Source organism: Motacilla alba, chromosome 7 (genome assembly GCF_015832195.1).
Source record: "Motacilla alba alba isolate MOTALB_02 chromosome 7, Motacilla_alba_V1.0_pri, whole genome shotgun sequence".
In the NCBI taxonomy this organism is placed as follows: Eukaryota; Metazoa; Chordata; class Aves; order Passeriformes; family Motacillidae; genus Motacilla; species Motacilla alba.
Window position 1 is genome coordinate 19,212,732 of NC_052022.1, and position 20,552 is coordinate 19,233,283.

The 20,552-nt window shown below is 38.2% G+C and overlaps 2 protein-coding genes across 7 annotated transcripts; one reads left to right on the forward strand and one right to left on the reverse strand.

The window, feature by feature from the left end:
- Positions 1-425: 425 nt before the first annotated feature.
- Positions 426-5,939, reverse strand: SPC25 (SPC25 component of NDC80 kinetochore complex). 3 transcript variants are annotated; one of them, XM_038143490.1, is made up of 7 exons: positions 5,897-5,939; positions 5,451-5,619; positions 5,297-5,362; positions 4,377-4,523; positions 4,123-4,227; positions 3,719-3,817; positions 426-2,769 (listed from the first exon to the last, which is right to left on the reverse strand). In XM_038143490.1, the coding sequence occupies exons 2-7, from the start codon at positions 5,602-5,604 to the stop codon at positions 2,636-2,638; spliced, it is 705 nt and encodes a 234-aa protein (XP_037999418.1). In that variant the 5' UTR covers positions 5,605-5,619; positions 5,897-5,939; the 3' UTR covers positions 426-2,635. The 3 variants fall into 3 exon arrangements, with proteins under 3 accessions (XP_037999418.1, XP_037999420.1, XP_037999419.1); XM_038143492.1 differs by having other exon boundaries at positions 5,893-5,911; XM_038143491.1 differs by lacking the exon at positions 5,897-5,939 and adding an exon at positions 5,729-5,840.
- A 159-nt stretch (positions 5,940-6,098) lies between these two features.
- On the forward strand, positions 6,099-20,357 carry G6PC2 (glucose-6-phosphatase catalytic subunit 2). 4 transcript variants are annotated; one of them, XM_038143481.1, is made up of 6 exons: positions 6,099-6,319; positions 12,872-12,945; positions 13,276-13,385; positions 16,439-16,550; positions 17,396-17,511; positions 18,703-20,357. In XM_038143481.1, exons 2-6 carry the CDS (start codon positions 12,896-12,898, stop codon positions 19,212-19,214), a joined length of 900 nt encoding a protein of 299 aa, XP_037999409.1. In that variant the 5' UTR covers positions 6,099-6,319; positions 12,872-12,895; the 3' UTR covers positions 19,215-20,357. The 4 variants fall into 4 exon arrangements, 3 of the variants coding, with proteins under 3 accessions (XP_037999409.1, XP_037999410.1, XP_037999408.1); XM_038143482.1 differs by lacking the exon at positions 6,099-6,319 and adding an exon at positions 16,700-16,710 and having other exon boundaries at positions 10,389-12,945; positions 16,439-16,512; positions 17,375-17,511; XR_005257645.1 differs by lacking the exon at positions 6,099-6,319 and having other exon boundaries at positions 10,389-12,945; positions 17,396-18,406; positions 18,703-18,821.
- The last annotated feature ends 195 nt before the right edge of the window (positions 20,358-20,552 follow it).

Consider the following 20,552-nt stretch of genomic DNA (forward strand, 5'->3'; position numbering starts at 1 on the left):
ACAGCCCCGAAGCTGCATATTGCTTTTGAGCTCAAGAGCTTTCCCATCTGCTCTTTGGGGCATTTCAGTCTGTATCTGTGTACTGCCCAGCATACTGGCTTCCCAATAGCTGTACCTGTTGGGTCAGTCCATTGTGTTATCCTAGTTGTCTTTACTATTATTTGATCTCACTGTATTGTGAGGCTTCATAACAAATAGAAAATTCCAAATTATCACAGATCCAGGTGTGTGGTATTCTATAAGCACTAACTGCACATTTAAAACAAAGGTTTTAAAATGTCAAGACAGATCTTCCACTAGAATGAGGCTGTTTCATGGAAGTCACAGACCAGTTTTACTCTTATTTTAGAATAAGTAAAGAAGCACATCTATTGTGTACACTTTCCTAGCTTTAACCCGCTTTTGGAATACCTGGCTCTCTTTTATTGGAAGTAAGATCTCTGTCTGATTTGCTCTGGCAAATAAAAGTAGGCACATTATTCTAGCTCCAAAAGGAGTTGTAAAGGTTTTTATTACACACAATAAATATTCCAAACGTCTTGCTTTAGGCATATGCAAAGGATATTTACAACCAGGCACATTATAGTCTCTAGCAAATAATTTCTAAGAATGTATATTCCAATAAAGTAGTTGTCACATATTTTATGTTCTGTGCATAGCAATCTTGACAAATTCATTTTGTCACCAACTACTTATGCCTGGGATTAAAAAGAAAAGAAAATGGCTCTAAGTTTGAACATCTGTCTTTATTACTCAAGGCATTTCAGTTTCTTTCTCCTGTGAACATGATCAAATCACGTATGTTACAGAGGGTGTCTGAGCAATACGTACACCCTAATGATTAAACAGGTCCGGTTGAGCATGCTGAAGTTTCCTTTCAGAGCAGCTCAGAGGTGCTTGGCACAGACAGGTGAAGTAGGGCAAGGGTATGCTTCAAAATGAAGTTATTCTGGATGAGAGGGCAATGCCATTAGTGAGAAGCTGGAAGGGACAGGCTTTCCCCCATGGAAGGTAAGGGCTTCTGTACAAGGTAGAGACACCACCAGCAGCCATAATGCCTCAGAGAGATGACACAAGTGGGTAGTGCACTGCTGGCTCAATACATTTTTTTAAACTCCTGGCTAGTCTACTGCTGTCCATAAAAATGCCTACAGCATTCTCTTAGTGGTAGAAGCAATTAGTTGAAAGAAATACCTACACCTTAAATCCTGTTAATCTGATTGAAAAGGAAGCAAATCCACTAATGAACAATGAGACTCCTGAAGTCAGGCTCCCATCCCTTGCCTCTTTGTATGATTGCCAGTTACAGAATTCTCAGAGAGGACACAGGGTTTGTCCTGAGAGAGGACACAAAGCAGAAACTGAGGATTTGTTTTATTTGAGATGTCATTATAGTAATGCTTAGTAATTCTCTGCTGCTGTTGTGTTCCAAAATTGCAGTGTAATCAGTTGGCACCTTTACCTTCCTTACTGTTCTTTGTGTATAACTGGCTGTAACACAAGAAAAAAAAAAATCAACAGGGCACACCAAGGAAAATTATGCACTACTTGGAAAATGGCAAATTATGCCCTATAGGGAAGAAGACACGGAAGATTATCTCTTTTACTTTTTTTGTTATGTTGTGCTCCTAGAAGATGAGGGTGTAGTCTGTGGTGCATCCATCAAGCTATATGGATAAGTTCAGACCAACTAAATTATTTAAAATACAGTTCACATGTGACTGGGAAATATTCCCAACTGTACTAAGGATATCTGATCAGATCAGATAAGATCTGATCACCAGATTTAAACATGCCTAAATGACTAGGTCATACATAGTAGTTTTTGATTCACTAGAAGTTCTAGGACTGAACTTAGTCAAGACTTTATTTGTACTATGGTATATTATCAAATGAAGCATTTTCTTTCTTGTTGCAACAGTCATTTTAAATATTCTGTGAAAATGAAAACATGTTTACAGGATAGAAAAAAATATTTTCAATCAAAGCTGAGCATTGTAGTAGTAATAGTCTTCTTGACAAGATGCAAAATACACACATGATTTATCTGTCACCACTGTATTTCATACTTCAATACATTATACTTCAGGCTTTGCCATGTCAAAAGATTTCCAATGACGAAGTTTAACAGACCAGAAGAAAAACAACTATTTAGATGTGAGACTAGAAATGCTAACACTGTAGAGTACAAGTTAGGGTAAAAATCAAGACAATGACCTATGACACAAGTAACTGAAATAAGTGCTAACCTTCAGCACACTTTTTAATAGGTTTCAGGCCTATTTCAATTACACAGGAACTTGAAAGAGATATCAATGCTTTTGGAAAAGATACACAAACTACAGAAGGTACTTTATTTTGATTATCTCCCTGTGGCAGCTAAATACAAACCACTGCATCATTAATGCATGCAATGGATCAAAATTTACATGTCCAGAGACATTCAGTTAAGGCAGTAGTTGGTGATACTAATGTTCACAGAATGATCCAAAATGTGTCCAGATAACAGTAGACTAAACTACTGCTTTCATTATCTTTATTTAGAAATTAGGAGTCAGACATGGATAAATACACCATTTCATCAACAGGAAGAGTAAGAGTGCTCTATATCCAAAAAGAGAGGTACAAACCAGTTTCATGCAGACTGTTTATATGATAAAGCAGTGAAAGCTTTTCTGATGTTGGCAACAAATGCAGAAAAATTGTTAGTTTCTCTCAGTTTAAGCTGTAACTCTGCAATACAGTCCAGAGGAGGAGTACAGGAAGTCACTAGAATGACACAAATTTGCAAAAGATTAGACTACTATTAAAAGAATAAATCAATACCAGTGTTTTCCTGCACCTATGAAATACTAATATAGATTGTAATCTTTTTATGTTTTCACTTCCACCTGCATTATTTTTGAGAAGCCTCATTTTCTTTCAGCAAAGAGAAAGCCTCAAAGACCTTAATTGGTTTTTTGATTTACTGACCTCCCACTCAGTGCTGTGCTCCTGCCTGAGTTGTTACAGCAGTTCCCAGGAATCCATAGCTTACTCAAAAACTGAAACACATTCCTAAACCATGTTGTTGCTCTGCAGGCAAGCAGATTGTAAACTGATGTAGCCCAGCATATGATAGACTTTTAACTTCAACAGTTTAAATCTGAATTAGTAAAACCAGAAATCTATTCAGTTCATACCTAGAGGCATGGCAGAGCCCCAGCAGCATCTGTCTAGAAGCTATCCAGCACTCAAATTCCATAAATGACGTAAGATCCATATAGCCAAACCAGCTCTGAGATCCAAAAGACTGTGCCCTTACAGAAGGGGAATGCTGGATTTCAAGTTTTATTCTTTCACCTATGTCACCCTTTTTCTGCCTCTAGGCTTCTGGAACAAGTTGAAATATGCCTGTCAGCATACACAGGCAGAAACTGCAGCAGAAACAAACTGCAAATGAAGCATCCTCATCTCTGTTTACGGTCCTCCTCTTGCTTTGCTTGATACAAAGTAAACAGCATCTCCACAAATGGAGGGCAGTGAAAATAAGCAGTCGTATTTTCATGTAAGTTAGCAAGACAAATATAATTCAAGAAACGATATTACCATTGCAATATTTTTCATTTGGCAATTGGAAGATAAAAGATTACAATTAAATTGCACTTTACTCCTCTCCTTTTTTCAAATATAGGTGTGAGATGCAGTCCTCTTATTTAAGTATTCAAAATTCACATACCTTCATAGTCCCCTTGTTCATTTATGGAAAGGGTGCACACGTATGGCTTATCAGGATCTTTGTGGTCAATGTGTCTGAATATGAACTGTAATTGCTCATCTAAAATAAACACAAACAGAAGTCATTAACACCATCAACCTCTGCTGCAGAGTCACAATGATGATTAAAATCACAATACAAAATTAGTTTCAATTAATATTCCTAGAACACTGAAAAATTAAGCAACCCTGGCCTCTTTGCAAGACAAAAGCATTTTAGCATATTTTGCTATTTGAGGGAAAAATGTAGTAGCTGGGCTAATCCAACTGATCAAGTGTGTAAGCTATGTGCTCCTCACTGCACAATTCAACATGAACCACATTGTATCAGTGCACACAGAAACTATGGAAGCTACAGAAACTTACCTGGAATTCTACGCATCTCCAATGCCAGATGCTCTTTAAACAATGTTTTAATCTTGCTCACTTGTTCCACCTTCTCCTTGGCAGCTTTAGTTTTAGAAGATTTTACTAGAATTTAAAAGTCCATCGTAAATATCAAAGGCAAAAGAAGCACATAAAAAACCATCTAGAACAGCAGAAAAGCCACAAAGAGCAAGTGTTAAAAACAACCCCTCCTTCAATTAAGAAAATTTACTTATTGTCCTTTTCTTACTTACTTTCCATTTTCTTTGCCAACTCTTCTTTAAGCTCTTGGATGCTGTCAGTCAAGTTCTTCTGCTGCTCTTGTTCTTCATTTAGCTTTGATTTTATTTCTGTCAACTGCTCTTCCTTTTCTGCTATGCATTTGCTCTGCTGGAGAATCTCTGAAAGGAGGCAAGAAAATATGAACATGTACAGTTGATTAAGTACATCTCTGCTATTTAAAACTTAAGTAGTTTGAAATTATTTATATTAATAAAACACAGTGGAATACATGCTACCATAGCTGCAGAGAGAAGTCAGCTTAACTACACCAAGAGAATCAAATGGAAACTTAAAGAGAAAGTTATTCCTAAGAGAAGCTACAAAGTATGGCGCTGTTCTGATACTTTAATGAGATGAAAGTTGTTTCTGTGCCAGCACTATATACATCTTCAAAGCATGAAGACGGTGGCTCCTGCCCACAGGTAATGACAGAAAGCCAAGAATGGGAACACTGACTGACATGAGAGTCACAATGATTTTTACCTGATATTCTGAAGTTTACAAAATTCAGCCAAGTTAACCCTAGACTGATGAGCTGACAGTATTCTCTTACTAATATGGAAAAGACATAAATAGCTTCACAACACTTAGCTTTACTAACCAATTTAATTTACTTTTCCTACTGCAGTCACAAAATTCTGACTATTGTTTTAAATACTTATGCTCTATGCAGAAAACTTATATTTTTGCATCATCAAGGAAGTTTTTCAACAAATTGCTTTTGACTTGAAATTTACATTGCAAGTTTATATTGTAACCAACCCATTATGTCTGGGTTTAATTCTGTCTTCATTCTGGTGTTATTACTTACCTTTTTAAATGTGAAGTTAAACACACTATTCAGCTGTATTAAGTTAATTTTATAAAGGTTGGACACAAGAAATAACTGTACCATTGTTATACTCGTGAATTTTGTCAATCATCAAGTCCTCTTCTTTCAGCTTCTTGGACCATTTCTCTGTAAGGGAAAGTTACTTAAGTTATCTGAGGAAGTTAGATGACAACTTGCAAAAAGCAGAATTAGCAGGAGCATAGAGCCTTTGTACCTGAAAGAGCTTCCAAAGTCTCCTTGCACAAATCTCTCAGCGCTGAAATCTGATTGTTCTGTTCAGTGCCATAACTGATTTTAAACTGGATCCAAAACTCTTTCATATCTCTTTCAAAGAGTGCTACTTCATCTTCCGCCGGTGCATTACCCATAGCGCTGTACCAGACCTGTGCGGGACCAGACGCAGCGTCAGGACACGGGAGGCAACGGCAGCAGCGGTAACTCGCGGCACGAACGCTCGCGGCTGCTTTTACCGCCCCGCCTGGCTGTTCAAACCTCTTCGCGCAAGCCGTTTTTTGTCGTCACCGTCGGCTCAGCGGGAGCCGCGTTTCCCTCGCCCCTCTCCCATCGCTCGGCTCCCCCGCCGAGGGAGGTTGCCCCGCCGCCCCCTCACCGCCCGCCGGCCCGGGAGCCGCCCCGCGCCGGGCCCCGGCACGCACCCACCGCGCCCGAGCCGCGCCGCTTCCCGCCGCCAACGGCCGCTCCCGCCCGCCCCGCAGCAAGCGCGCCGCTGATTGGCTGAGCCCGCCCCGGGCCCGCCGGGCCGTTGCTGCGGTAACGAGCGCGCGGCGCGGCAGCGTGAGGGGCGCGGCCGCCATGGTGGGGCGGGACGGGCCGGGCGGTGCCGTGAGGGGGCGGCGGCCGGCGGCCGGGAGTGCCGCCCCTTCCCCGCGGGATCGCTTGTTGGGACGCGCTGTCGGAGTCTGCTGGTGGAGTAGCGGAGGTGCTGCCTGCAGGGCCGGGAGCAGGCGGGGAGCAGGCGGGAAACAGCCTGTTCAGCGCTGAACAAACAGCGCGGCTCATTTACGCTCCTCTGAAGCCACAGCTTGTTCCCAGTGTCTGGTTTACTCATGGAACACACTTGCGGTAACTGGTCTTAATTTTTGTGAGTTTCCCAGTAGCTTTTTAATTCGCCCGGCTTGAATTCTCTCAAGAACGTGGATGAAGCTCGTTCTGACAGGAGAATGACCTGCAGGGGTAATTGCAGCCCTTTTTGGTGCGAACAAAACCGCCATACAGTAGCCCTGCCTGTACCTAGTCCAACATTTGCCATAAATGTCTGACAAAGTGAGATTGCTCTTTATGACAGTGTGACTGTTTTTTCTCCATATGTTTATATTCCCTTTTAGCTCTTGATAAGACTAGTTTGTTATCCAACATAGCAGCCTTCAGTTGATTATGAAAGCTGCTTTTAATAATTTTGTTACCATAGCTAATGAATTACTCCTAATTTAAGTTTATGTGAGTGCTATTTAGATAATCCCAGAATAATGTATATTTAGCATGGCTTTGAGGATTGCAGTCTAAAAGTACTAATTACTATCTTCCACCTGTGCAATCCTTAGTAAAGTCTGGGCTGGGACCACCAGCTATTAGTTCCATTCCCCTCTATTAGTTCCATTACAAACTTCTTGCATAAACACTTTTACCCTACTGTATTCCTGGCTTGTTTAACTTGGACACACTGTTCTCCAGATTTCACAGTTTCCTCAGCATTGTTCCTAAAGCTAAGAGACCCCTGTTTCTTACCTGCTTCACACTTAAATGTACTGAAGTTGGGCTGATCCAAGGATGATTACCTAGCCACGCATGAATTTGGGCACTATGGACCTATACCTTTTGGCTTTTTTTTATTTAGCATTTCTTGCCTAGCCAAGTGCATGCTGTTTAATATAAAGTTTCAGCATTGCTCCTGACATTATTAACCTTTATTATTTGAGCTGATAACTTTCTGAATATACAATTTTCCCAGGCCCTGGAGTTTTGTAAATACAAGTTAAACTAATCTAAACAAGTCCTGTTTTCTAATCCATAATCTTTTGGTGGGTTCTACAGCTGGATAACACAGATAATGGGTTTGCCCCGCAGTAGCTGGCACTAGCCCAAAAATGTTAGGTATCTTTTCCTCATCAGTGAAGTTTTCCTAGACTCATTAGTCCTATTCCTTTGTTTTACGCTTTCACCCACCAAAGCTTAAATGCCTGTGACATTTACTGGCAGAATGCATGCCTTAACTGATCTCTTTTCCGATTCATTTAGAGCTTTTGAGAGACATGAACTATACTGTACTATAACCTATCTTCCACCTTTCCCACTACTGTCCACCATCAGTTTACCAAGTGTGTGTTTCAGGGAAGCACAGTGATTTTGGCAAGTCCTAATTTTCAGTTCAAACTGATGGTTTTTGCCAGCTACAAACAGGAATGTGGCCTCATACCCCAGACTAGTGCAGGTCAGATACTTGTTCAGTCCTCTTCTAGTTCTGATTCAAGAGGCTCCATAGACAGAAATGCTGGCAGCCAACCCAGACAGTTGTTCTGAAATGTTAATTTCTAAATGTCTGTCCTAGCAAGCCATGGAGTAGTCATGGATGGAAAAAAGTTTCAACAGTGATTTACCCTATTTTTAACACTATGAGCTTGGCTGGAGACCATTAACTGTGCTATTTCTGCATTTTCCAGCTCTTCATGGGTGTCCTTTTAACCCCAGGCTACTTGGTTAAACTCAAGGTTCCGAGGGGCACAGCAGCAGCCGTGGGATGACAGTGCCCTGCAGTCAAACTGAAGGGCAGAATGTTGCCAACAAACATCTGCTGCTTATTTCATTGGTAACAGAAAGTCCATCCTGGGCAGTGCCAGTGCTGCGTTAAGAGGCAGCTGGAAAGTCTAGCTCAGGATTGGAGAGCTACTGCAGCTTACGAGGACATTCTAAAGGAGCACAAAATTGACAAGCTGGTAGTAATAAAGTGACTCAGCTACTTCTTGTGGCAGGTTGGAGATTGTTACCCTAATGGGTTCAGTTCCATTTCTGCCTGCAGTTCATGGAACTTGAAGGAATTTTATCCTCTCTAGGTTGCTTCTAATTTCTAAAAGGTATTCTTCATACATAAAATAAATAAAATTCCTTAGATGTGACTTTTTCATAGGCATGCCAGAATTGTATTCCATGCATTGTTTGTATAATTTATACCGTTGCACTTATAAACACAATGAAATGTAATTACATACTAATTTATATTACTAATGTAAACAAATATTAAGGTCTGGCAGGTCTGGTTTTTGTTATAATGCACAGATTCATTTTGTTGGCTTTGTGTGCTTGCATAGTTAAATTTATAGCAAAGAGTAATGACTGTACCAACTAGGAAAGATCAGATTAAGGTGGCAGAATGAAGAGAAGGAGACTGGGTCATGTTAACTATTGGTCAGCCCAACCCTAAAAAAGCCTGAGTCCAATGGGGGATGCTTGAGGACATGGGACAAGAAAGAAAGTAAAAAATGAGAGAGAGGGAGCACGAGCTTCTCGAAATATTCTTCTCTTCCTAATTCAAAAATTAAGGTGTATCATCTCTCAGTGTTCCACTTGGAAAACATTCACGCCTGAGAAAATACCTGTCAGCTGTTGTATACAGTGTCTGCTGGTGAATTTAGCAAATTGCTTGTTAATCCTTATAATTGGTCCAGTGTCAATGGAAATACTGGTGTGGAAATTCATGTTATTGTTCAATCAACTAAGCGTAATGTACCAGAAAGTTAGGCCCATTACACAGGCCTCCATTAACAGTGTTTCAAAAAATGTTTGCTTTGGTGGTTTTTCCCTGCTTGCAAACATTTACTTAAAAGCATCTGTTGACTGTTATGTAATATTTGCTCTAGTATGTAGGTACAAGGCAGCTGTAAACATTTTATCCTCCCTTCAGTGGATCATCAGCATGACTCTTGCTTTTACATTTTATGTGTCTGTGTAAATACATATACACACACACGTATATGAAGTCTTTGGTTTTGTGTGTCTTGGAAAACACAGTAAATAAGAAATTATCAATAAATTTAAAAATATATGAACAGATAGCATTTGAAAGGTTTTTGCTTTGAGCTAAGAACTAATTTACGTAAAGGCCAAACCTTGGCTCTCCAGTATCAAAACAAGAGAAAGCTTCAATTAAAAAATTTAATTCCCTATACTTTCTGACCATTTCGTATACATGATTAGGTTTCCCTGCAATTCCCCATACTAAAATACAGCAAGTAATTTTATTTCATGTATTATTTTGAGTGAGTTTGAAGCACTAGGGGGATTACAGAAGCTTTGTGCAGTGCTTTGCATAGAGGAGTGAGGGAAGGTCTGTTGAGGAAGTGTTTTTCCTTTGTCAAGCAAGTTATTAAATATAGTATTTCTAGTCATGTTTCACCATCTTTGTTGGTTATTACAGCTTGGAAGGTCTTTAGTGTCTCAGACTTTTATTGGTTGTGTAATATGACAGGCAGGACAAGAGATTACTAGTATGTCAGTTATTGATTTCCTCTTGGGTGGAGCAGGATCATGGCTGATTCCAGGCACAGTGAGAACTGCCTCTCCCACAGAAACACGCTTACCTGTTTCAAAACTTCTGTTTTGTAGATTGTGGATTTGTTGAGGTTTTTCAAACATCTTTTATAAACATGACTCCTCTGGTATCTCTAAGGTGAGGATGTAGGAGTTTCTGAAACACTCAGAAAGAATGTAGGAGAAAATGAAAGCCTTTTCTCTTGCTGTTAGTCTTTATTGTGTCTGAGGTGCTTATCTTTATCTAAGCAGAAGAATCCTCAGCAAAATCTTGAAAGTTAATATCAAGGGGTCTTCAGCATTTATGCTAAAAGAGATTAATTTACTGAAACATTGTGAAGACATATCTTCAAACATTAAATTTATAAAGTTTCTGGAGAGCCAAAGTGTGCCTGAGGGGTTCTGTCTGAAGAGTTCAGCCTGAGCAGATGCGTCACTGTCCTAGTGCATAGATAATATGGGTGGGTTTGAATTTATAAATAAAGCAAACATGCAAAAAGTTATTGCAATTATTGCAATGCTTCTGCACATCCTGTGTCAGGGGCAGTTTTTCAGATACCACTGACTAACAGTGTTGCCATCAAAGAGGGACTGTAAAATGACCTATTTTATTACTTGGTAGACTCTCCTGAGGACATTAAATTGTATCTTGATGGAAACTTATGTACTGCAAAATATTTTTTCCTAATAGAACAATAGTTATTTACTGTTAGCCTCATTATAATTGTTGCTCTTTCAACCAAGTACTAGAAGTAAGATGTCTGTTATTCAGCTGCCAACTGACTTGGTGTTTGCACTCATGTTTGAAGCTAACTGTTCTTGCTAAACTAAATTGGAAAACAGAGGAAGACCTCAGATCTTCTACATTTCTGCATACTAAACCCAGACATGTCTAAAAGAGTGATTTTTTTATTGTTATAGTACATCTTACTTATCTTTAAAGGCAAGATACTTTTGCAGTAAAAAATGCAGCAAAAGAACATTTTCTTTAGCAATAGGGTACAAAGAGGTATTAGAGATTTTTAAACAAGTATGGTCTTGGGGAAGTACTGGGACAGAGAAAATTAATTCCATCCATTCATTTCTATGACAATTGCCTTGCTGCACACTCTGAAAAACAGTAAAGGTATACAACTTAGTAAGAAACAAACATCCTCAAATATTTTCAACGAAAAAATCTAGGATTTTTTTTTTTAATATCCTGAAATTTTGAACCTGGAAGTGTTTCCCTTGAAATCCGATAACACTAGTTAAAGTGAATAATTTGGTCAGTATATAGAAAAATATTGTAGTTATTCAGAAGCAGCGCACTGAAACTTTTAACTTCAAGGTTTTATATATGGCTTAATATGCAGGTGGTAGCAATAAACATATAGGATTTAAATCTGTTAAAAAATTTCTGAAACCAGACTATTATTAGCTAAAGTAAATGGGAGTAGTTAAAGTAAATGTGAGATTATATCAGGAAGAGAAATCTTCTACGTCCATTTAATTGTCATGCCTTATTTGTTGAATCTACTTAATGTTTCCATGTGACTTCCCTGACCACACATCATGAACCCCTCTGAAGCCATTAAGCCCCTCTTCAGCAAAAACAGTTAAGTGGCTCATATCTTTGTCTCCACAGCTTGTGCAGCTTGAAGTGCATGGAAAGAGTATTAGGGAAGCGTGCAGTCCATATATAGAGCTGCTTTTGTCTTCTGACTCACACTGTTTCAGATACAGATAATAATTTGATATAAGGTAACACACAGATAATAATTTAAGATATTAATACATCAGAGTATTAGAGCCTGATCAAGAGCTTGAAGTTTTCCTCTGATGATATCAGAAGTTGGTATCATTAGGCTTTTAGTATCCATTTAATCTTGTAGAAAAAGTTCTTTTCATGAAGCCACCTCAAATGAACATAATATTCTATGCTGCAGTTATTAGTACTAATATTGATAAATCTGATATGCTAATATATTGTCTGCTGTAATCTTTTAAACTCCTGCTGTGTGGCAGAATCTGTTTGTTCTTGACTGTTGGCTCTGGAGAACTGCTGTGCTTCACTTGGAATAGTTCAGGGAAATACTCCTGGTTATCTGTTCCCAGCCTTGCTCTGGTTTGTACAGCAGGTCTCATTTCTGTCAGGCTGGGCAGCAAGAAGGGGGGGCTGCAGCTCCTTCTGGCAGAGGGGCGTAGGACTGGTGTCATGTAAGCAATGCCCAAGAATGGCAGAAAGATGACTCAGAGACTGAGTGTCATCTGCACTGGGCCCTGCATTAACAGGCCTCTTGTAGGAAGGAAACAATTGTTTTTCGGTATTTTAAGAATATTGTTGCTTTAAAAATAAATCTAGAGCTCAACAGCATGGTTGATATAGGGATGCTGGTTGCATTTTCCCTGACTGAAAAAATGTGTTGTTCAAAGTATTAGTTACAGCCAAGTTCTGTTTCAAAGTGAAATGTACAGCTTCAGTGACAGTTCTGTGAAGAGCAGTAATTTGTGTATTCTTTCTGTCCTTTATACAGGCAACACTTAATGAAGCACACACATTAGTAAGATGTCCATCCTGCTGAGAAATGAACTGTGAAAAAGTTTAAGCAAACATGTTCCAGCTGTTCCTACAAAGGATTGCACGAGTCATGCATTTTGTTTCCACAAAAGTTTCCTCACAATTTGCTGCTGCTCAGCATGTACTAACATGTACTTCACTTAGCTTCCTACAATTAAAATTTGCAAACAAAAAGCTTTCCAGTGCTGGCAGACTCCTATGCTTTCCCAGAGATTTGGAGCCACGTGTTTCAGGAATGGCTGGGTACACCACACCAATATGATATAAAGGCAACGTCAATCACCTTCTCTCACTTTTTAATAGCTCACCTCCATGATTCTCATTCTCTGTCACTAGAAACTTAAGATTAAAGGAACTTTACTATATTTCAAGTAGTTTAATCCATTAAGATGGATCTCCTTCACAGCAATGGAGTGCTTATCATTCAGCATTTACAAAGGGACTACAGGGCTTACCAGGATTTCCTTAATTTTATGTCACATGTTGGTGATCCTCGGAATATATTTTCAATTTATTTTCCTCTTTGGTTTCAGCTCAACCAAGTGGTTGGTACTAAAATGATATGGGTGGCTGTCATTGGTGACTGGTTCAACCTCATATTTAAATGGTAAGAAGTTGGATTTGTTTTAAAATTTGGTATTTTTAATAATAATTATTATATGTATGTCAAGTTAAGAAAACTTTTTGTGAATAATACTAGTAGATTTTCCCTGGTAATTATAAAATAGGAATTCACAATGAAGATATTTAAGATATGTTTGAAATAATATTGTAATAAGATGAGAAGAACCTGTAGAACTATTATAGAATAGCTTTGCAAATATAGCTCTTAATATTCTTTGTAAGATTATTTATCATGCTTTGCTGAGGCCTTCTTATGTAAAATATTTTCATTTAATTTCTTTTTTTTTCTTCTTTTTTTTTGCGGGGGGGTCAGGATTTTATTTGGCCATCGCCCTTACTGGTGGGTGCAAGAAACAATGATTTATCCTAATCAGTCAAGCCCATGCCTTGAACAGTTTCCTATAACATGTGAAACTGGACCAGGTAAGAAATTTTGCAGATTTCCTTGGTATATTTGATAGGGATAGCGGCTTCAAGGGGGAGAGAATGGGACTAAGGAAGGTGTTACATGATACAGAAATCTCAGAGCTCAAGTAGAAAATAGCACACAAAAACAAGTAGGGGAAAAGGAAGAAATACAATAGGTACTTGCTATATGACAAGAGTATTTCCTTCATTGCCTTTAAAAGATGCAGGGGAGGGGGACTTGCTTTAAAAATAACTACTACTAGAGTAAACTGGCGTATTGGAAAGAGATTTTTACAAAACTTGTGAAATACATTGTTTAATGTGTTCCAAGACAGAGCCCAGGGCTGTTGAGTTTGAGGGCTTGTTTGCTGTTGCAACAAATATTCAAACTAAGCATATGGTTCAGTGTAAATAACAATAGTCTCAGCAATCGATTACATAATGTATCACAAGTGGAAAAGAACCAGAACCAAACATTGCCACTGAATGCGTCTGTGGGAGTATGTGTATAAATATATGGGGGAAAATTATTTTTGAAATGTACCTATTCAATATATTTTCACTTTTTATGTCTCATTATCTTCTCTGTGGAAATTAAATGCAATACTGATGAAGCTAAATGAACTTGTGCAACCCTAATATGTGCAATAAGATGAACTTGCATTGAGCTAACTGAATTTAGTTTAATTTGTTGTGCAAGAAAATACTGACTGTGGAAATGATGTGCTTTGCATCTTGTCGATGCCGCTGAAAGCTTTTAAGCAGTTTGCATAGCTATATTTTGTTAACAGTATCCTGCATTATATCCCATTGTAATTATGAACACAAAGCTTAAGCCCTTGTATGAGGCAGGGTTTAATTATGCCTGGTCTTTATGTCTGCAGTCTCTTTCAAGTTACTTCATTTGTGACCTAACACAAAGTACTGAAGCCTTCAGATCTTATCAAAAGCCTTCAGAACTGAGCCCATTCAGTGCTGTGTAGATCCGAGCCCTGGCTCAGGAGACAGTCAGTGTGTTTCATTTTGATACATTGAACCAGAAGGCGTTTCTTCTTGTTACTGTCTTTCTGAAAGGTCATTCCTATTTCTGTCCAATGAGTACAACTGTCACATTGATTCCTTCTTTGCACTTATAATGACCACATTTTTTCCCACCTCCAGATTTACGCTGGACCATTAAGACTGTCACTGACCTGTTTCTCATTAGCAAGAGGAGGCGCGGTCAGTGCAGGTGTTACATGCACACAATCATTGTATGAGCTTACATGGTACTTCACACACTTTTAAAATAGCAATTTATATTAAAAGATTATAGCAGCAGCCACAGATATGAGAACAGCAGCTCCAAATACTGCTAGGATAGCCTGAGCCCCAGACTCCATGTCTCAGCAAAAGGGAAAGCTGAGGGAACTGTTCATATGACTACATGGCAAACAGTTTAGGACCTGAATTTGGTTTGTACTTCTGGAATTAATTGAACGAAAACCCAGCAGCCATTTGTTTTCTGGTATTTGTAAAACTTTAGGAACATAAACTTTAAGGTGGAATTTATGCTGTTTTGAGTAGGTAATTTGCAGATAAGCTATGAAATATTACTCCTAGATGACATTTTCCTAGAGGACAACAAAGAGAAGCTTTTCCACTGCTGACATACAATGTTATTGTTTCCTCATCAGTGGCATTTGTTCCATTGTGAGGTTTAGGACTGCACATCTGATAGGAAATTACCAAAAGAGCTGGTAGAGTGACTCTAAATGCACTGCCAAGCAGAATAGCAAAAATGAATGCAGGGAGTCAGAAATCATTGTGCTTGTCCTGCCTAGACATTTTTGCTTTGCTACTTCGGTGAAATATTCTTTTACTCTACACACTACTAGATAGTGCTGGCACATAACACATTCTTGAGACAAAATTATTTCTTCTGATACTGAAATAACCCTGTCCCTTCTCATTTGTCTCCACAGAAAGCCAAGATGTAAAGGTCCCAGATTTACAGATTCCAATGATCTAATTTTTTCTTTCCCTATTTTGATTTGTTGAATGTAAATTTGGTGAACACGAGAAAGGAAGTGACAGAGTAATTTTAGGAATCACTTCCCTTGCCATCATGTCATCATACCTTGTTTTGTGGGGATTCTCACAGTTGTAGGAACTTCTCTGTGTTTTCATATTGAAATTTTACTTTTTAAATTAAAACAAATTACACATATATTATTATACCCTGGACTAAAAAGAAATCACTGTTGTTCTCTGTATGAGAGAGTGTTCCCTGTTATGGACTGCTGTAGGTAGACTACTGTGTGCTGTACCTGCACACAGCAGGTACAGCAATTAGAGCATCATATTGTGCCAGTTTCATTGACTATCTGCTTTTAATCTAGTTGATATTTTAGAGCACCCTAAAATTTATAAAATTAATCAAAGTAAAGAATAAAGACACATTTTTTTCTGTGTTTCAGATGCATTTCTGAAATTATTACAAAACTACTCAAAATTACCTGCATTGTAATATTGCTAATGAGACACAGCTCACAATTGTTAACACCACGGTAATTGCAGAAGCAGATAAAAAGCAGCTTGGAAATGCTATCTAAAGTTATACTGGTCCTTTAGTTTAGAATGTTACAAAGAGCTAAATTTCTGTTGTTTCTGTTAATTATGGTGAGGCTCATTCAAAACTTTTTTAATGTGCTCCTCAAACATAATTTCTCCATTCCATGCTACAGCTCTAAGATAGCCCTAGGTGCTTTTTAAAATTTTCAAATCCAAGTAATGGGAAAATAGTATGTTTTCCTATCAAGATTCCAACCCACACCTATATAAAGTCAGTAAGCTATTACCTTTTTTTATTTCAGACAAGTATTATGGATTCCCTGTAGATGAACCTTCTGAGAAATTCGTATGGCAAAAATTAACTTTTGAGAAGGAATTTGCATTCTTTCAGCCTTTGTTAGCCATTTCCCTTCTAAATTATTAGGTGCCTGAGTAACTTCCAGTAGACATTTTCTGTATGACAGATGTCACGGTGTTCATTCTTGAGTTGAATATTTCCTTTTTGTTTTCACTAGGAAGCCCATCTGGACATGCTATGGGATCATCCTGTGTTTGGTACGTAATGGTCACAGCAGCACTTAGCTACACAGTTAGATGGAAAGATAAATCAGCCGTTACCCTTCACAGGTCAGTGTCTTTCCATGATTCCAACTCATCATATTCAGATATTTCTTTAAATATATGCTGTGTTTTTAGTGGACTTAATTTAAACAAATATTCACAGTTTGGTCTATTTTGTGAAAAAACCAACAGCCCTTTATTATGATCTACTTCAGCTGAAGAAAAAGTATATTAAGAGGATTTATCTGTTTGTGTAGTCTGGTATTTATTTACAGACATTGCATACAATTACAGATATTCAACTTACAGACATTGCATACAATATCTCTGAATCGGTCCTAAATCTTCAGTGCTGGAAATTTTTAGTTCTATAATTGTCACTAAGTATTGGATTTTTTGGTACTTTTTAGTACATAAATTTACTGCTTTGATGGTCATCTTTTGCCCATTTTAAAGCAAATGCCCATAGTGTTGACAAAATTCACTGTAATGTGTTGCTAGCTCTGTGGGACAGTACTGCAATTGCTTTGGTGGCTGTTCTTTCTAAGGATGCAAGGTTGTTTTCACACTGTGTGAATTTTGTCATTAAATAATTGAGTTTTACATATAGCTATGATTTCATGATGAGAGATATGTTTAAGGTATTACTCCTGATTTAATCTGCCATTGTTGACTTTCATCACTTAAACCACAGAGGTGTCTTGGACCTGAAACTTCTGAGATCTGTTCCTGTAACCAGTCTTGGTAATGTTTTAGTACTGACTTCAAGTTTTTAATCATCTGATTCTAAACTACTCTGCTTAGTAAACCTGTGCTGGTAAAAGCATGAGCCTTACATGATTGGTCTTGGGGTAAATAAGTAGATGAAATATCTTGTTTTAATTTTTAAGCATCTTCCTTTTCCCTCTTAGACTAACATGGTCATTCCTCTGGAGTATTTTTTGGATTATCCAGATCAGTGTGTGCATCTCAAGAGTATTCATAGCAACACATTTCCCTCATCAAGTTGTTCTTGGAGTATTTGCTGGTAATGCTGCTATTTTTTTTCTTTTTAACCTATATGCTTTCTTTTTTTTAATATGAGAGAAGACAAGAGATTTGCAGTAACTGGACTCATCTTGGAGCCCCGGTGGTGCTCTCCACTCTCTGGAAAATCAGGGATTTGATGATAGTCCGAAGGTGAAATTTGTGAGGTAGAATGTACCTGCTGCCTGTGTAATTCACAGTGAAGGGAGTGAGCCCTTGTCCACCTGCCAGTTGATGCTGACTGTATTGTGTCCACACTGCCCCAGAACTAGCTCTGACTGCTTTGTACTGGCTGCATCTTATCTTTAACTGTGGAAGAGATCAGAGAAGAAGTTGCTCCTACATGGCTTTCCTCTCAGGAGGAAGTTATTTGGGTAACTTCAAATGGTGTCCAGGTGCAAAACAGCATGTGTGCAATGTGGACGAACACAGAGACCTGGGGTAAAATGGAAAAAGAATGTAAACAGCAGAAAAAAACTCCCCTGGGTGATTTAAGATGCTAAAGTACATTTTTCAGAGTTACTTAAGCATATTATAAATTGGTATTCAGGGAGTCCAAACTATAAGCAGTATCTCTGGTATCTGATTTTAAGTAGGGTGACCAGTGCATTGAGCAGGGGCTTCCTGCTCATGTTCTCTTTCATGAAAGCAGTGCAGCCTGGGAAGCCCTGGCTAACAGCTTTCCCTCTTCACAACCAGGATAAAATGAGTACAAGAGAAGATAAGTGTGTTCTGTGTCTTTTCCTTCAACACTCAAAGCCTGTGTGGGAACTGGTGTTGAATTCTGCATTGCTGGAGCCAGTCTTTGAGTGAGGGACTCTTTTGGAAAAGGAATGTTCCAGTTTACATCTAATATTTTATAGGTTGTCATCTGGGAGATGCAGTCAGGCCTTAAGGTATGCCTCATATGAAAACCATGTAGTGCTTGGTTTGTTTTTTTTTCCAAAGTGCCAGTTTTGAGTGGGAGGAAAGGTTTTGTAATGTACTGCAAAAGTGGTAAATTGAGTGTGTGTGTATGTGTATGTATAAATATAAAAATATAAATATATATATATAGACACACACGTAGATATTTATTACATAGATACATCCTTCTGTCTTTAAAAGTCAAATTCTATAGGGACACAGTAGAAAATGCTTCTTAAAAGTACAAGTGTGTTGTTCCCTGTAACACTGAGTTTCTAATCCACAGGCATTCTTGTGGCAGAAGCATTTGAGCATACCCCTTCTATTCAGACAGCAAGCTTGAGAATGTACATCAAGACAAACTTGTTTCTTTTCATCTTTGCCCTTGGCTTTTATCTATCCCTCAAGCTTCTTGATATTGACTTGCTATGGTCCGTTCCAAAGGCCAAGAAGTGGTGTGCCAACCCAGACTGGATAAACATTGACACAACCCCATTTGCTGGACTGGTGAGGAATTTAGGTGCACTCTTTGGTTTAGGTCTTGGAATTAATTCTGAAATGTTCATCACGAGCTGCAAAGGTAAAAATAGCTGCAAGATAAGTTTCCGCATATTGTGTATAGCTGCTTCTTTAGCTACCCTGCAGCTGTATAATTTTGTTAAGATACCTACTCATACTGAGTATTTGTTCTACATTCTCTCTTTTTGTAAGAGCGCAGCTATGCCTCTGACTGTAGTTGCCTTGGTTCCGTACTGTGTCCACTCGTTAATGAGGAGAACTGAAAAGAAGCTCAATTAGATAAAGTTTCAAAATGGTTAGCAATGTGGGGATGGATGTGAACTGTTCGAGAATCCTCTGCAAAGGCAGTTTTGCTAATTCATTTAAACCAAGGGAATGCCACTGCATCTTTGATGTCCTCCTGGTAAGTAACCAGTACATCCAAAATCAGTACGCTCAAGCAGCTGAGATATATTAGTTGCTGATTTTATTCCTAGAAATACTGCAAGCGCACTGCAGTATGGTTAGAAATGGCCCAATACTCTTGGTCATAATGAAGTTTTAAAGTATAACCAACCATCTTTATTTAGCTATATGGTGGTCTTTTAGTTCTCTCCATCTCTAGCTAGATAATGCTTCAAGCATCAGTTGTACATAGTGATACTCAATATTTCATTTTTTTATAAATAGATACTGTGTGTTATACTGCTACATAATTGTGTGACAGTATCACACCACCTACTGTACGGCTGTACCCAGGCACTGTGAAAAAGGCCAGCACAGTTATAAACAAGGCTTTAGATTTAATTTATTGAGCTTCCTGAGCAAACCAGCTTCTGATTCAGTCAGATGAGAAAAAAAAAGTTTATTTCCATTGGACTCTGTAGAATATATTTTTGCATTACTGTGTGTTTTTTGTAATTTTTACTTTTTCGAAGTGGACACATGAATCATGACTGATACAGATCACACCTTTGATAGGGAAAATGCTTAAATATGGTGTAAAAAAATCTTTGGTTTCTGTACATCTACACAGAGTAACAAATGAAAAAAGTTGACAATAATGAAATTATCTCAGTATATGACCTCAAGAATGTTGTTCATGCTCCTGTATTGCAAAGGTAATTCCCTGCTAATTCTCACAGATCAACAGTCACAGCCTGAATCACTGTTAGCAGTTGTGTAAATCATGAAAATATGGTTGCAGACTGTCACTTCAAGTTTCTGTTCTTTGTTTAACTAAGCACACAAGTAACTAATATGTTGAATGTATGTTTGCTATATAAAATGGATTTTCTAAAGGGGTACTTTTCATTTTATTCATTATTTGGCATCTATTGTTGTATATTTCCTTTCAGTGCACAATCTTTAAGTGGTATTTTGCTGATACCATCCCATAAAACTCTCCCTTCTCTCATTCCCTCCCTCTGTCCCTTCCCTCTCTCTCTCTCTCTCTCTCTGTGTATATATATACATATATATATGTGTGTGTATATATATATATATATATATATATATAAATTAGCATTAGTATGCCTGGCTATAATATGAGTAATGAGGGCTGCATATATATGATCTGAAAGCAATAAGGCTTAGAAGATGTAAACATGATATTGCTTCTAGACTTCCAATTAGGTA